The sequence below is a fragment of the Emericellopsis atlantica genome, assembly GCF_019669845.1.
Source record: "Emericellopsis atlantica unplaced genomic scaffold F5Z01scaffold_9, whole genome shotgun sequence".
NCBI classification, from domain to species: Eukaryota; Fungi; Ascomycota; class Sordariomycetes; order Hypocreales; family Bionectriaceae; genus Emericellopsis; species Emericellopsis atlantica.
Window position 1 is genome coordinate 663,433 of NW_025764711.1, and position 15,041 is coordinate 678,473.

The window sequence follows — 15,041 nt, forward strand, 5'->3', positions numbered from 1 at the left end:
CCCATATGCGACGGCACAAGCAACGCGCCTCGTCCACGGGCCATGGCTCAGGCTCGAGCTAGAGTCTGTCTTGCAAGCCAGTTGGTTGCGAAAGGTCTCAGCCAACCTGCGGATGAACTGAAGACCTGCAAGAAACCAAAAGGCCCGAGCGGCCGAGCTGCAGTTGCTTCTGCGAGCATGTCTGCATTATGGAGTATTGCTGAGGGGCTCACCGTTCAACGCACCTTGATTTCGTCGCATCATGCCTGCCAAGCCTAGACCTGCTCAAGTTGCTCAACCAACAGCATATTGGCAGCATCCATGATACCATTGTTGCCCACCCCCTGTACCACACAAATCGACAAGTCTTCTATTACCTGCAGTGAACAATCGTGGCCGTCGTGCCGTGCCGAATCGTCGCCCGCCACATGGCCATGCCGTGCATATCCCTGCGATTTCGTCTGGTGGTGCACGGACGCGCAGATTGTCTGTTCTCACCATATCGTGGGCTGGCTCGGGTTCAACAATATCAACCCGCTTAGTATTGTCCGCGGTGCAAGATGTCTCACGTGGGGATCCTCGCACGGGAGTCGCCGTTGGCGATAATTCATGGGAAAAGCTATATCAAGCAAGTGAGGCCCAGCAGGAGCAGTAGTCCATCATCAACAACAATCACGTCTTCACTGCCCAAGAAAGAACCTGAACGATGAGACTCGCGCCTCTGCTCAACACGCTCGCCGTGGCCTTTTTGGCTCATGGCATTCCTGTCGTCGACACGAATGGCCCCGAGCTTGTGGAGATGTTCATTGGGCTTCACCCGGCAAGCCACGACCACTTTGAGCGCACTGTTTACAACATCGCCAATCCTCACCATGCCAGCTACGGCCGACACCTTTCCCGCGACGAAGCCAAGGCTCTGCTGCTGCCTCCTGCCGGTGCGTCCGAGGAGGTCAAGCGCTGGCTGCTCAGCGAAGGAGTCGGCGAGGGCCAACTCGTTGATCGAGGGCAGTGGCTTCAGGCCCACGTACCGATGCATGTCGCCAGAGCTGTGTCCACTACCCCATCCAGCTTAGCGAAGCGTGGCCTCGATACCGTGCCACAAGATGTCCGTCGCCACATCTCGCACGCACAGAGAGCGCCCATGTCCAGCGTAGGAAGGGGCACGGAGCACAAGCGCGAGGCTCCCACCCATGGTACCAACGCAGCTCGCGCCTCTACGGATGGATTTAACCCGGATCCTGACATGGACGTCTGCAAAGACACTGTCATCCCTGAATGTCTTTTCGAACTCTACAACATTCCCGACCCCCCAGTCAAGGTCAACCCAAACACTCGATTTGGCATTGCTGGGTTCAATGTAGGTACCATCCCTTCGTCATTGATCAAAACTCTATGCTAATATAAACAAGCAAACTGCACAACACTCTGAGCTCGAGGAGTTCATCCGTCGCTTCGCCCCCTTTGCGGAGGGCGCCAACTTCACCACTGTCCCTCTCAACGGAGGCTCCAACCCGCAAGGCAACAACTATCCCTCTGGCGAAGCGAACCTGAACATCCAGCAGGCGGTCGGCATGGCCGCTGGACTGGACATTCGCTTCATGCCTGTCGGTGGCGCATACTATGACTACATTCCTGATCTCGAGTAAGCCCTCCCCCCCCCTCTCTTACTCTCGACGCACGCGGCAGTTACTGACCAAGGCAGTGTTGGTCCTGGCTACGGCTTGGAGGACTTCCTAACGTTTGCGACCTCTCTTCTCGATCTTCCGGACGACGAACTTCCTCAGGTTGTGTCCATGTCGTACAGCATGCACGAGCAGGTCCTGGGCGCGGAGTACTGCCGCACCGCCTGTGACATCTTTGGCCAGCTCGGCGCGCGTGGCGTCAGCGTCATTTCCGCGTCTGGCAACCATGGCGTGGGCGGCTCATGTCAGTCCAACGATGGTCTGAATACGACGACATTTACCGTGACTTTCCCTGGAATATGCCCGTACGTCACCGCTGTTGGCGGGACGGTGCAGAACCAGCCCCAGACAGCCTTCAACATTTCGAGTGGTGGGTTTTCCAGAATATTCGACCGTCCCGAGTGGCAGGACGACGCTGTGAGTGCGTATCTCGAGAAGCTCGGAGATCAATGGGAAGGGCTGTACAACCCCAACGGTGCCGCATACCCCGACGTTGCTGCTATGGCTTGGGGGTATCCGGAGATGAACCACGGAGCTGTCGAGGTGACAGGTGGTACAAGGTATGCTCACTTGCAGAAGAGAATGGAACGGAATTGAGACATGCTAATGCTACTAGTGCTGCCACGCCGGTGTTTGCTTCCATCATTGCTCTCTTGAACAATGAGCGCTTCAACCAGGGCAAGCCTGCCATGGGATTCCTCAACCCATGGATCTACAGCATTGGCAATGTCGGTTTCACAGAGTGAGTTGCACCGTTCCCATATGTTCCTCTGACGCTGACGATTCCACCTAGTATCACCGAAGGCAAAACAATTGGCTGCACAGGCACAAGCTACGAAGGCCTGCCCTCTTCATACGTACCCGATGCCGGCTGGAGCGCTGTCGAGGGATGGGATCCTACCACTGGATTTGGAACGCCTCTCTACGACCGTCTCAAGAAGCTCGCCTGCAAGTGATTGCATGCATATACTACGCAACGAGCGACGACATGGCGAGGCTGGTCCTACAGTATGTCACGCGGAGGATACTTGGTTAGAGATAGATATAGAGGATTGAACATTTCTCTCCCAACTAGTCACAGGTCCGGCGAACCTTACCTGAATTGTTGATTCACCTTGCATAGCGTTATCCGCGAATCGTGCCAACGATACCCGTACCTCTTGAGATCTTAGTGAGTTTGCTGGAGTAAATGTTCGGGTCGGTAACTCAGCGCTGCCAAGCTGTTGATTCCGCGGCTGTCATAGTATCCGCGATGTCGGCTCGCCCGAGGAGCTGACGGATAAGTATCCGCGCCCTCATATTACAACTATCACCACTTCAACGACAAATATGCTACTGCACGCGGACAATTAGTCACGCTTCTCATAGTCTCCGCTTTCCCCTCCAAAGAGTCTCAGTACTTCAGAGCTCTGACATCTTCATTTTTCTGACGCTTCCTCGTACATTCAGTAACCCAAACTACTCAACCCCTGACGCAACACAGTCGCTACAATGAGCCTCCCCACCCACTTCACCCTCAACACCGGCGCAAAGATCCCCTCTGTGGGCTTTGGAACATGGCAAGCCCCGCCAGGTCAAGTCGCCAAAGCTGTCGAGACCGCCCTGCGCACCGGCTACCGCCACATTGACTGCGCCTCCATCTACCGCAACGAAGCAGAAGTAGGCGAGGGCATCAAGGCCTCTGGCGTGCCCCGTTCGGAGATCTTCATCACCGGAAAGCTCTGGAACACGCACCATCGACCCGAAGATGTGCAGAAAGGTCTGGACAAGACGCTCCGGGACCTGGACGTGGAGTACCTGGACCTCTTCCTCATGCACTGGCCGGTAGCATTTCGGGCGGGCGACAAGTGGTTCCCCCTCGAAGAGGGCAGCGGGATCTTTGCCCTAGAGGACATTGACCCGGCCGTCGCGTACGGCGCGATGGAGAAATTGCTGGACAGCGGCAAGGTCAAGGCCATCGGCGTCTCCAACTTTACAGCCAACAAGCTGGACGACCTGCTGCGCAAGACCAAGGTCGTCCCAGCCGTGAACCAGATCGAAGCACACCCCTACCTGCAGCAGCCCCAGCTGCTCAAGCACTGCCAGGACAAGAGCATCCTCGTCGAGGCCTACTCGCCCCTCGGGAACAACCAGACCGGCGAGCCCCGCACCGTCGACGACCCCCTTGTCGCGGAGCTCGCGCAGGAGCTGGGCTTGGACATTGGCCAGGTGCTGTACTCGTGGGGTGTGCAGCGCGGCACGGTCGTGCTGCCCAAGAGCGTGACGGCGTCGAGGATCGAGACGAATCGCCAGATTAGGGAACTGCCCAAGGATGCGTTTGACAAGTTGAACGCTTTGGAGAGGAACAAGAGGTTCAACTGGCAGACGAGGTGGGGATATGACATTTTCGAGGAGCTTGGCGAGGAGTATGTGAAAAGGGTGGCCAGAGAGGCTGGAGAGGAGAACAAGACCAAGTTCACGGTCTGAGAAACTCTAGACGTATGATGAGACCATAGAATAGACTTCATTTGCCTTGTGTGAACGGACGTAAAACTCGCTGGTGGGTGTATGTGAACAGGGTGCTCCTCCTGTGTTGTTGAATTCTGTCGTGAATCAAAATGCTGCTGCACCTTGGGTCAGCCTATCTCAGGCCACACGATTGACTCGTCAAACTGAAGGTTTGGCCAGAATGCAGAGCTGTCCAGATCCAACCAGTCTGTCGTCTGCCACTCGTCCAAGAGGTAAGGGTCCAGCGTGGCCATGCCTCCCTCGTAGTCCCACATCCCCTCAGCTTCCGAGGGCATTCCATCATCGACAATGTGGTCTCCGCTCCTCGGTGCCAACTGATCCAAGCCATTCGCGCCTGTGACGTCGGGACGTGCTGTGGCCTGCCCTGTCGCCGCACCGCGGAACTCTTCGAGGATGACGGCATAGCGCCTACTGGGACTGTTTGTCGCTGTCGCTCTCGCCAGGTGTGTCTGGCATTTGTCCGCCAGCTGCAAGAGACGTTGTCGTGATCTCCCCGCAATGCCTGTTGTCTCCGCGGGTTGTTTGCTCATCTTGCGCTGCTGAATCTCCCACACGTAGACGACGACGAGGGCGCAAAACGTGACATAGTGCGTCCACCAGAAGGCGTGGAAGATGGGTCCCTCCTTGGCCATGCGGTCGACCGTTTCGAGCACCGTCCTTGCGGCCGCGATGCAGTTGTCGCTGTGTGATCGTTCCGAGGGGTCGTTGCTTAGGAGGAATAAACGGCTGGCGTGCATGATAGCGTGGGAGTGCGCAAGCTTGAGGACAGTGGCTTGTCGCCGATAGGAAGGTATGAGCATGCTGGGACGGATGCTTCCCAGATGCAGGGGTAAGCTCTCAAACCAGGATTGGATGTTCTGGATGAGCCGGTTTGCGGCGGACGCACGCTCGGCGTGGGCCGTATCTCTTATAGTGTAGACTTCACGTGATATGGTCCCTATAATTCTGGCGATCCTTTTTCTCGTCAGCATAATGAAGCGTTCCTCCACGGAAAGCCATACTTGGCATGGAAACTAAGGGCGTCAATGTGACAGTCCTCTTGACATTCGAGCGCCTCACTGGGTCCAGAGGTCGTCATGTCCTCGTCGTTGACCCGGTCCGGGAAATCTTGGTCAATGTCTTCGTCGTGGAAATGTCTTGGACGCCTAAAGACGACCCCGAGATAGTTGTCCAGCACATAGGCGGTCCAGAATGTTCGCATCCTACACTGGGACTGGATATAGTCCGATCTGGGGCCACCATGTCTCCGCTTCTTTGCGTTCTCGCGACGATGCATGCCCAACGCCGAGATGATCTGCAAGGCCGAGCCGAAGACGTACCACGACTTGTTGAAGCGCGAGGTTGTGAGTAGATATAGCACGTGCACCAGCCGCGCCTGCGCGGACTCGAGTTTGGGGTAGCCTGTCTCAGCGTCCACGAGCAGGGAGGACACGGTGAAGAGTTCGTCGCTGCGCTGCAGAGCGTGGGCTTCGTCGTCGGCGGAGAAGTACCCCTTTGACTTTTCATCGTGGCACGTCGCCAGGGCGAGGCAGGCGAGGACTATGGCGGCGCGCGCGTGGCCAATGCCATACCACACTGGCTGGTTGACGTCTGTGTTCTGCTCAACTACCGACAGCCACTTTTCCACAGAGGGCCGATGCAGGATACGGTACGTCGCGACGCAGAACTCAAAGTACAGATCGAGAAGTCTGCGGTTCTCTGGGGGTGAGCGCAGCCGTATTGGAGTATGATCGTTACTCTCCGGCAGGGGACGATCGCCCGCCATGGTGACAGGCTGGTTCTCGACCGAGGGGCGCACGACAGCATCGCTCATAGTCTGCTCCGTCTGGTTCCTCGCATCCTGGGCACTCAGTCTCTTCCACGCCCTGTGCAGAAAGGTCAAGCCAGAGGTTGGATCAAAGACCTGCCCCTGGATCTCCGCCATACCAAGCTCAGGGCTCGCTCTGCCTGACGGTGCGACACTCTGCTGCTGGGACATGTCAGCGGCCCCCGTTGCAGAACCATCGTGCTGGGCAGCTGGTGTCGCACTCGGCGGAGGCGTGGGTGGTCGTCCTCGTGTGTACTTTGCATTGTACTGGCAAGCCCGTGATTTGGCCACGCACTTGTTGCACGGCTTCTCGCCATTGCACTTGGCCTTGCGGGCTTTGCAAAAGTCACAAGCGCGCGACACCTTGCGGGCGATTTTGCTGGCCGACGCTGGCTGGCTTTCGTGCTGTAGATCCGCCGAGGACGGGTCTGAGAAGGCGGAGGCAAAGCTTCGACGACGATGGCCAGGGGACATGGATGATGGGTGATCACCCGCCGCTGAGGAGAGTCTTGTTGGCGGCATTGCGGGGCGACTGGCAGACGGAGAAGCAGGTCTGATTGAGACCAGGCGCGTCTGATAAGATGCCTTGGTTTTGACAATGAATCGGATTCATGAGAGGTGGGAGGGAATATGAAAGCGAGGAGAGACGGAAAATGCACCATGGCGGAAAAGCCTGCGGGGAATCTTCACGTTGGTCACGGGAATCCGCCATCGGAATCCCGACTTGGACTCACTATTGTTACGACAAGATACGAGAATGACACCATGCTCCCCCTAGAGCATAAAGCAATCTTTTTACTGTTAATGTATAAACCGTTGCTACTACACTGGACTGTGACATGGACAACTGCTGGATTACTGATATTCCTTCGTTAAGCGATGGCTGATCTAGCTACCCTGTAGCTTGACTACCAGCACCGAACGTCATATTGCACATGCACCAGAGCATCACAGGGAACTTGTTGTAGTTGTCTGTATCGGTATAGAAGAATAACTTGTTTGTCCGTGCATATTCGTGCGCGAAAATGGTTGGAAGTGAGGACGTGGTGGGAGAATTTTAGAAGGAACCAACAATTCGGACGTAAAGGTCACATCTGAACGCCAGAGCCTGATCATCCTTGCGAAGTCAAACATATGAAGGTGTACTGTCCAACAGCTGACTCGAGTTCCTTTCGATGCCAATCCAGAGCCAATCAAGATAGATGAAGACTAATAGACAGAGAAAAGGTGGCTCACTGCATGTAGTTGTCACTCGATGTTTTGAAAGCGTTCGACAATGTACCCTATCAACCCCTTTTGCACGCCCCCCGGCTAAAAGAAAATCGACAGAATGATGTTCCGATAGATTGCGAGCCTGCTATCATGAAGATGTACATGAATCACCGTAGACGGCCACATGTCAGACTGGTACAAGTTAACAAGGGCATTTCATAAAGGTCCAATTGCTCGCCAAACTTGCTATTCTCCTATCCGCCAACCGTATCAAAGTTATCAGGGAAAGGGCTGGGGGCTGGGGTAACCTGGTCTCCTATTGTAGTTGCTGGAAGCAACTCAGCTAGGAACTGCAGGTACATTCAGTGACTTCATATGCACAACCCCTGGCTCTGTTCAAGGTACCGCCGGTGTAGCACAGCTCACCACCGCAAGCAACAGCGCCGTATGTTTTGACGTGGTAACCATCGTCCTTCTTGAACAGACCAGCGTCCAGGCCCTTGCTATTTCCGACGGTAATAGTGCAATAATCACCAAGAACTCCGCTCTGGTCAAGTCTCCCAGCACCGTTGCAAGCACGGATTTTATCGCTCCTGTTTTGACCCAATCGTCCCACCTTTAGGAAATCGAAGCAGTCCCCGTCGGGAGACTGCACAATCCTGCTATTGTCGTCGCTGAGTTTCCAACAGTTCGTGCCGCCTTTTTCGCATATCTTGTAGCTTCCTTGGATACTGCCCTCGAATTCGGCGGCGCTTGCCAAGCTGGAGAAAAAGGCGAGGCCATACAGTATGGAAGTAATGGATGGGGCCATTGTGAGTCTCGTAATTTTGTCGAAGGGGCAGAGGGACATAGAACAAAGTAGCTTGCTAGATGCCGTTAATATGAGTACGACCTGTTGGGTATAGAAAGGGAATACCTCGTTAATGGAGGATTTAGTGTGGAGCGGAGACAGCAATGGCAATGTCTTGCTTAACGAGCTCTTTGTAGGGTGTGCTTGATTTTGACACGAGAAGCTTTTCCTGGGGGGATGGCTGGATTTTATAGTCAGGTTGAGAAGGAGTAATCCAATCTTTTGTCTGGAAGGGCTTAGCTGCCTGTCTGGCGATTGCGCAAGTGAGCTGAAACATGGTCATGGATGCCTCGTTCATGTCTCTGACCTAATGTATATAATTGAGAGGCGATGCATACAGTGTAGTGAGATCGTCACATGCCTGCCTGCCGATTCGGAATGTCGTGTTACGTATGTCTTATGCCAGGACAGGGAATATGGATGTACGTACGACATGGCAACGACAAAAGGCACGGAATATACGGGAGACACGGCATAGAAAGGAGACACGGCATAGAAAGGAGACACGGCATAGAAAGGAGACACGGCATAGAAAGGAGACACGGAACGCCGAAGATCTTTCAGGGGCTAGATGTTTATGTTGAGAACACGGCGTTCACGCCTTGTCCTCTAGATAGAGGGTCTGAGTAGGCAATTCGGATTTACAGGACTAGACTGGAAGTTGGCATGTGTGTTCCTCGCGATGGCAAATATGGCTGCCTAAGTGAAGACGATATTTTCCTAAAAAAGTAAATCTGTTCCAGACCATGATCGAGTAGTCTGTCATCTTCATACCTCATGCATCGGGAAGCAGGTGTAGGTTATAGCTCGACGGGAAAAGAGGTCCGGCCACATAGTGGATAGAGAACTCTGGGTTTACTCTCGACTCCCTTCGTATATCGTGCTCAGTAAGAACAAACGAGTTCAAGACCGTTTCTAAAGATAGCTCAACTCCATGACGAATTCACAATCCTATTATTGATGAAGAGAAGTTGCACAGCTTGTTGCTCAGGTTATGAGCGCCCGCTACGCATTTATCCCATTGATCGACGGACAGGGGGAGGTGGGCTGTGTAGAAGGGATGCCATTTGGCAAGCCGCACTGGTTCATTTTATGTTGATCGTTCACTGATAAAAGCCGTCTCGGAATCAAAGGATGGCTGTTCTTCAACATGAACGCTACCTGCAGTGTCATCTTGGAATAGTTACAGTCAATTTGGTTTGGTCTAAGCTGCCCACATTAAATCCGACGAAATGCCATCCCCAAATTCATCGCCAAGTATCGTTAATAGTGTCAGCGCTGTCACAATCAGTCGGGGTAGTGAACCCCCTGTTGGGATCACTCTCCCAGACCACCTCGCCGCCCGACGTCTTCTTGATGTACTTGTACTCAAACGACCGCGCGGCCGGCAAGTCGACAGTGGTGGACCAGAGAGGATCGCTGCTCGTGTACCCGTCCGCGCTCAGGGGCACGGCGTCAGCAGGTGCCCAGTTGCCCAGCTCCGTCAGCGCGCCGACGACAAAGACGTCCTCCCCCAGGTTTGTGGTGACGCGGGCGTTGAAGGTGATGGCCGCGTCGCAGGGGGCCGGGGCCTCGCACAGATCCGGGACCGTGTTGGCGCCGGGCTCGCCCCATCCGGGGGGCACGACGCCCGCGCGGCGCTCCGTGGCCGTCAGGAAGGCGGCGTAGGACCAGGTCAGGTCGCGGGCGGAGAGGGGTGTGCCGTCGTTGCGGTCATACTGCTCCGCCAGGGCGCCGTCGCGCGGGGTGTAGGTCTGCACAATGGAGACGAAGCCGTCGGCGTAGGTGCGCACGGCGTCGACGATGGAGGTGAGGGTGGCTGAGTCACTGGTGTAGGTTCCCTTGGCGATGTTGGGGACGCGGTCGTTGAAGAAGGGGAGTGAGACGGTGTCGACGGTGATGGAGCCCGTCTGGTTCCACTGGTAGAGGGCGGCGTAGAGCTGCTCGGCCGCGGCGAGGGTGGTCAGGTACCACGGGTTGCCGTCGTAGTAGACGTCCTCTGCGTAGCGACCGATAGCGACGGCGTCGCGCTGGCTGATGCCGGCGTTGAGGGAGTACTCGGAACGGAATGAGTCGACGACGGCCTTGTGGTTGGCGAGGGCGCGGGACGAGCAGGGCTGGAAGGTTGAGTCGGTGCAGTCCGAGGCCGGGTCAAAGGTGTGGATGGAGGACAGGATCGAGTTGGCGTCCTTGCCGGTGCGGCCCTCGCGCACGTTGATGTTAGAGTCAATGTAGCCACTGTCGCCCTCAGGGACCCAGAAGTCTTGCGTGAAGCAGAGGACCTGAGGAGCCCACTCGGCGCAGCCAGGGCACGTCTTGTCCAGCGTGGAGGCCAGCGCGGCGCCTTCGACCAAGGCGCGGTGGGACGCGGACAGGGTGAAGAAGGAGGAGCCGCTGACCTCCTCCCAGAGGTCGTAGCCCGTCTCGTTCCAGTAGCGGACGGTGTAGTCGAGGTCCTTGGCGATGACGGGCCAGACCGTGTCGGCCGCCTTGCTCGCCTCGCCATTGTCGACGAGCCACCCTGCGTAGAGGATGAGGGCGGTGGCGCGGAGGGGAGGCCCATCGCGTTGGGGTCGACCCCAGGAGCCGGTAAAAGCCGTCAGATCGACGTTGAACTTGGGCTCACCCAGGCCGCCCGAGTCTGGGCCGCCAGATGGGTTGGAGACGCCCTGGAGGGTGGCCTGCGCCGAGACGTAGTCGTCAATCTTGGACTGCAGGGACGAGTCGCCGGCGATGAAGCGCTCGATGAGGGCCTTGTAGGTGAGGGCGGCATCACGAGTCCAGGTGTACCAGTAGTCAGGGTCGGTGCGAGAAGGGCTGGCCACGACGGCACCCGCGGCGGCACCCTGGGCCTCGGCGCCATCGGCGCCAATGTTGGCCAGGACGCCGTCAATGGCCACCTGGCTCTCGGTATCGATGAACTGGTCGAGGGTCGCGCGGCACTTGAGTCGGTTCGCGGGGTTGGCAGCGGCACCAGCACCCAGGACGACGCCCAGGGTGGCGGCCGCGGTGACGGTCTCCCATGCTCGGGGGAGATGCATGTTGGGTGGCGATCGATATGATGAGTGAAGCTGGACGAAAGAGACTGAGTTGGTGCTGCAGGCGGCCTATTGTCGTCGTGGTGTCTTTGAGTGCCCGCGTCCTTTATAATACCCCAGGTCCCCAGGTCTGTCCGATAAAGCCCACATGGGCCTGGTCGTCGGTCCGGCGACAATGGGGATTGCAGGGGTTTATTGACGCCTCGTGCGGAGAGAAACAGGTCCGAGATCGATCGTTGGAGTCGTGGACCCAGTTCGTTTCGGCCCTACTCGCGAGTCGTGACGGTCGAGATACTCGCTGCTAAACTCTTCCAGGAAGCCAGGCTTGCCAAGTCGGCCCGCCCCCATGTCTGGGGCAGTCGTGCCGGGCCTAAAAAGCCTGCTTCAATCAGCCACGTACAGAGTACGCATTGCCATTTGATGTTCTTTGCGGGGGTTGCAACTTGCGGGGGCGGAAGCGGAAGATGAAGAAGACGACGCCTCCGCCTTGTCGCCGCCCGTCAATCGAACACGCCTTCCCGAGGCCCAGCATCACCATCAGCGACTGCACATGTGTCGTCCGTAAATCTTTCATCAGTCTGTACACGTACTCTGTTTAGTACTTGAAACATCTCGGCCGACAGTGAAGTTTGAGAGGCCTTTTGCCTTCACGTGGCAGCGCAGCCCTCGAGGGTGCCATGAGACCTCTCGGCCGACTCGGCCGAGAGCAACCATCAAGTACATGAGGTCCCTTGAATGCTCAGAAGTCAAAAGTCAGAATTATCATTCACCGTTCTTGGAGTGAAAAATCCATATTAGCCGCCAGAATCATGAAGGTCCTGATCGCCGGCGCAACAGGGGGCATCGGCAGCCAAGCCCTCCGACAGAGCCTCGCCCATCCGCGCATCACCAAAGTCGTCACCTTCACTCGGAGAAGCCTATCGCTTGAACACCCCAAGCTGGAGAGCATATTGATCAAGAACTTTGAAGAGTGGCCCGAACACGTGTTGAGCCAGCATGCAGATGCCGCTGGGATAATTTGGTATCTTTCCTCGATCCCCTTTCTTGGCTCGTGTCGTTAACGGGCAACTTGCTAGGTGTATCGGTTCATACAGCGGTGACGAGAAACTCGACTTTGAATACTCGGTCGCTTTCATGGAGGCCATGGTGCAGGTTTTGGATGCGAAGAAGAGGGACGCACCCTTCCGATACGTTCACCTCAGCGGCAAATTCGTCCGTCAAGATCAAAGCCTTAACTTGTGGTGGGGAGACCGACCACGCAAGCTCAAGGTAGACTGCCAAAGATGCGCCCGATTCTGACATGTACAACAGCTGACAACACGATAGGGGAAGTCCGACACTGCAGCCCTCGAGATGGCAGAGAAGCACGCCGCTGCGTGGCACACGCACGTTGTCAAGCCAGGAGGCGTGGCGCATCACCCATGGCAAGCCCTGGGTGTTTGGTTGATGGGAGACAATTGGGCCGTGAGAGGCCAGGAGCTGGGTGCTTTCATGGCGTATCTAGTTGTCGATGGCCAAGGGGAAAGCTCGACTATCCTCAACAATCGCATCGCTCAGAAAGGGAGGGCATTGCTACGAGAAGCGTGAAGGCCAATTGCCGGGAGGGCAGTTCGCAACAGAATAACACCCCAAAGACTCAAGCGATGAAGGAGCAAGAGAAATCGTTCACTCAGGTGATGCCTGGATTCTCGAATCAATACCAAAAGTCAGATCCAGCAATCGTCCAGCCGGGCTCGAGCGGCGGAGAGAAGGTCGGATAGCAGAGTCCACGAGCTTCTCCATCTCGAGCCTCTCAAGCCTATGTTTGCCAATAGCTCCCTCCCCGGCGGCTTCCATCAAGTCCTCTCTAAAGGCAAGATCTCGCATCGCCGTGAGAATCTCCGCACATTGCTTCGAAATGGGCTCTCGACGCCCACCTTTCCCACGTGCCTCGAAAGAAGCGATAGTCTGCTGGACCAAGGTTCTGTCCAGGTCAAACGACATGGCCCATGGCTTTTCTGTTTTCTCGCGTACTCCGTGCATGAACTGGATTCGACGCTGAACGATGCACATGAGGAGGACCACCGCCGACAGAAAAGCCGCTTGCTCGCCGCCTCGGCAACGGGAGAGCTGCTCTTTTGCGTGCTGCGACCCGACGTGCCGGCTGAGCGTGTTTCTGCCCGCGTTTCTGCACGCCTTCAGGTCGTAGCAGGCTGTCTCTCCAGAAGAGCTGAAAGCCAGGGGTAGATGAAGGAACATTTGCGTCGTAAAGTACCACATCTGGCACAACAGTCGGGTAGGCTCCTGCGCGGAGTCGAGAGATCGCCCTGGGGCGAAGCTGGGCGTATCCCACCAAGTGCTTGGCAAGCTGCTGTATATTGTAATGAGACGATCCTCGAGCTTTCTGGCCACATCCCCATCATGGTGACGGCCTTGTGCATTCCTTTCTGCCAGTCCCGCCATGACAGTGCAGATGAGTCGCTGGACGTTGGCCTCTTTCTCTGCGACAGGATCGGTCCACATCTCGTGATCAGTGCCAAACGCGTCGGGCCCCGTAGCCGGCTCCTGGCCTAGGAGTAGGCTGTAGTACGAGTCCCCGCAGGCAGCCGAAAGCCACAAGCGCCGCAGGAGCGCGTCCTCGTCGCTCTTCGAGTCGCGCCTGGCGTCGGAGAAGCTCTGGTGAAGGCCGGCAAGCCTAGCCATGTCAAGGGTTCTCCGAAAGGTAGACCAAGTCTGCCTGATGTCGCCACTGTTCAGATAGATGGTGCCCAGAACGAGCAAAGATTCTATGCCATTCGTAGAGCAGGCCTCGTCCTCATGCGTCATGATGTAAGCCTTGGATCTCTCTACGATCAAGTCGATCGTCCGACTCATGTCCTCGAACCCGAGCAAAGATTCATCAAAGTCATCCGGAAGCTGCTGCATGTATAGGGCAAACAGAAGTAGCATCTTGGCAACTTGAATCGGGCTGCCCTTTGAAATTGTTGCCAGGTCTAAGAGCTGAATGGTGTCATCCGGCCTAAAGACACTGCCGGACGGCGTTTCAGCACCCCAGAGCCAAGCGAGGGTGTTGATTGTGATTGTGACTGCATCTTGTGGGGACGGGAGCAGCGTCACCAGGGAGTGCTCCGAAACTTGGCTGTCTGCCGTAGTGGCCAAAACAGCGTTGACATTTGGCACGGGCATGCATCTCATGCGGCCCATCTCAAGGTTTGGCGCGTCGCCGGTCGCATGGGTAAAGGACGGGGCTCCAAAATCCGTCACACGATTATCATATACTGTCGGCGCCATCGTCTGCTGGTACTCCTGCCCAAAGTCTTCCAAGCCATCGAATAAAGCCTCATCGAAGATTCCGCCAGGCATAGCAGGCTGGCCTTCGGCAGGAATAGTGTCAGCTTGCTGTCTCTCTTGTGACTGCACAAGCCTCGTTAATAACGACTCAATCCGATCCAGCCTTGACCCATGGTCATCAACGCCGGCTGAAGGAGCAGCTGGTATTCCATGGTTTGATGGGGCCTCGAGGGAGCACTGGGTGCCACTCTTGACGCACTCAGCACAGTCACCTTCATCTCTGATCGTGAGGGAGCACTTGACTTTTCGTTTGCGGCCTAGTTAACGCGTCAGCTACAGGTATTAGAATCAAATCCAAGAAGCCGCGGTACTGCGGTGGGGAGAACCAACATTGAAAGCAGCTCTTGGTAGCTCTCTTCAACCGCTTGCGCGGCGGGCTCTCATTCATCTCGTCGGCGCTTTGGTGCAGAACCAGTCGTCATAGCGATCTTGAGAGTAGTTGATTTGGAATTGTTCGTCGAGTGAGTTGATTGTCTGGACTAAAAGTTAAGGTCAAGGTACTCGTCGTGGGTGATCTCATTCCGGTCTGATGTTTGTCAGGCACGTTTGTCTTGCTTACGTACGGTTGAAGGGATCGCCTTATTTTCGTGACGGGTCAATAACGGCTGCGGAGCCTGAGGAGTAACATAAGCACT

The 15,041-nt window shown here is 56.1% G+C and overlaps 7 protein-coding genes across 7 annotated transcripts; 3 read left to right on the forward strand and 4 right to left on the reverse strand.

Moving 5' to 3' along the window:
- Positions 1-778: 778 nt before the first annotated feature.
- Positions 779-2,617, forward strand: F5Z01DRAFT_680736 (peptidase S8/S53 domain-containing protein; the record flags this gene model as incomplete). Its single annotated transcript, XM_046265620.1, has 5 exons — positions 779-1,336; positions 1,389-1,621; positions 1,682-2,221; positions 2,278-2,403; positions 2,455-2,617. 5 exons carry the CDS (start codon positions 779-781, stop codon positions 2,615-2,617), a joined length of 1,620 nt encoding a protein of 539 aa, XP_046119679.1.
- A 179-nt stretch (positions 2,618-2,796) lies between these two features.
- F5Z01DRAFT_556799 (NADP-dependent oxidoreductase domain-containing protein) lies at positions 2,797-4,204 on the forward strand. Its single transcript, XM_046260667.1, has one exon. It carries the CDS (start codon positions 3,153-3,155, stop codon positions 4,125-4,127), a length of 975 nt encoding a protein of 324 aa, XP_046119680.1. The 5' UTR covers positions 2,797-3,152; the 3' UTR covers positions 4,128-4,204.
- F5Z01DRAFT_556905 (putative C6 transcription factor) lies at positions 4,202-6,601 on the reverse strand. The gene is made up of 2 exons (XM_046260668.1): positions 5,171-6,601; positions 4,202-5,123 (listed from the first exon to the last, which is right to left on the reverse strand). The coding sequence occupies exons 1-2, from the start codon at positions 6,496-6,498 to the stop codon at positions 4,277-4,279; spliced, it is 2,175 nt and encodes a 724-aa protein (XP_046119681.1). The 5' UTR covers positions 6,499-6,601; the 3' UTR covers positions 4,202-4,276.
- A 930-nt stretch (positions 6,602-7,531) lies between these two features.
- F5Z01DRAFT_635377 (uncharacterized protein) lies at positions 7,532-7,999 on the reverse strand (the record flags this gene model as incomplete). Its single annotated transcript, XM_046262145.1, has 1 exon — positions 7,532-7,999. The coding sequence occupies one exon, from the start codon at positions 7,997-7,999 to the stop codon at positions 7,532-7,534; it is 468 nt and encodes a 155-aa protein (XP_046119682.1).
- A 1,160-nt stretch (positions 8,000-9,159) lies between these two features.
- F5Z01DRAFT_652066 (glucoamylase/glucan 1,4-alpha-glucosidase-like protein) lies at positions 9,160-11,503 on the reverse strand. Its single transcript, XM_046263259.1, has one exon. The coding sequence runs from the start codon at positions 11,077-11,079 to the stop codon at positions 9,286-9,288; it is 1,794 nt and encodes a 597-aa protein (XP_046119683.1). The 5' UTR covers positions 11,080-11,503; the 3' UTR covers positions 9,160-9,285.
- A 265-nt stretch (positions 11,504-11,768) lies between these two features.
- F5Z01DRAFT_557051 (uncharacterized protein) lies at positions 11,769-12,702 on the forward strand. Its single transcript, XM_046260670.1, has 3 exons — positions 11,769-12,097; positions 12,153-12,345; positions 12,403-12,702. The coding sequence occupies exons 1-3, from the start codon at positions 11,886-11,888 to the stop codon at positions 12,661-12,663; spliced, it is 666 nt and encodes a 221-aa protein (XP_046119684.1). The 5' UTR covers positions 11,769-11,885; the 3' UTR covers positions 12,664-12,702.
- Positions 12,703-12,741: 39 nt separating this feature from the next.
- On the reverse strand, positions 12,742-14,794 carry F5Z01DRAFT_635379 (uncharacterized protein; the record flags this gene model as incomplete). Its single annotated transcript, XM_046262146.1, has 2 exons — positions 12,742-14,663; positions 14,737-14,794. The coding sequence occupies 2 exons, from the start codon at positions 14,792-14,794 to the stop codon at positions 12,742-12,744; spliced, it is 1,980 nt and encodes a 659-aa protein (XP_046119685.1).
- Between the last annotated feature and the right edge of the window lie 247 nt (positions 14,795-15,041).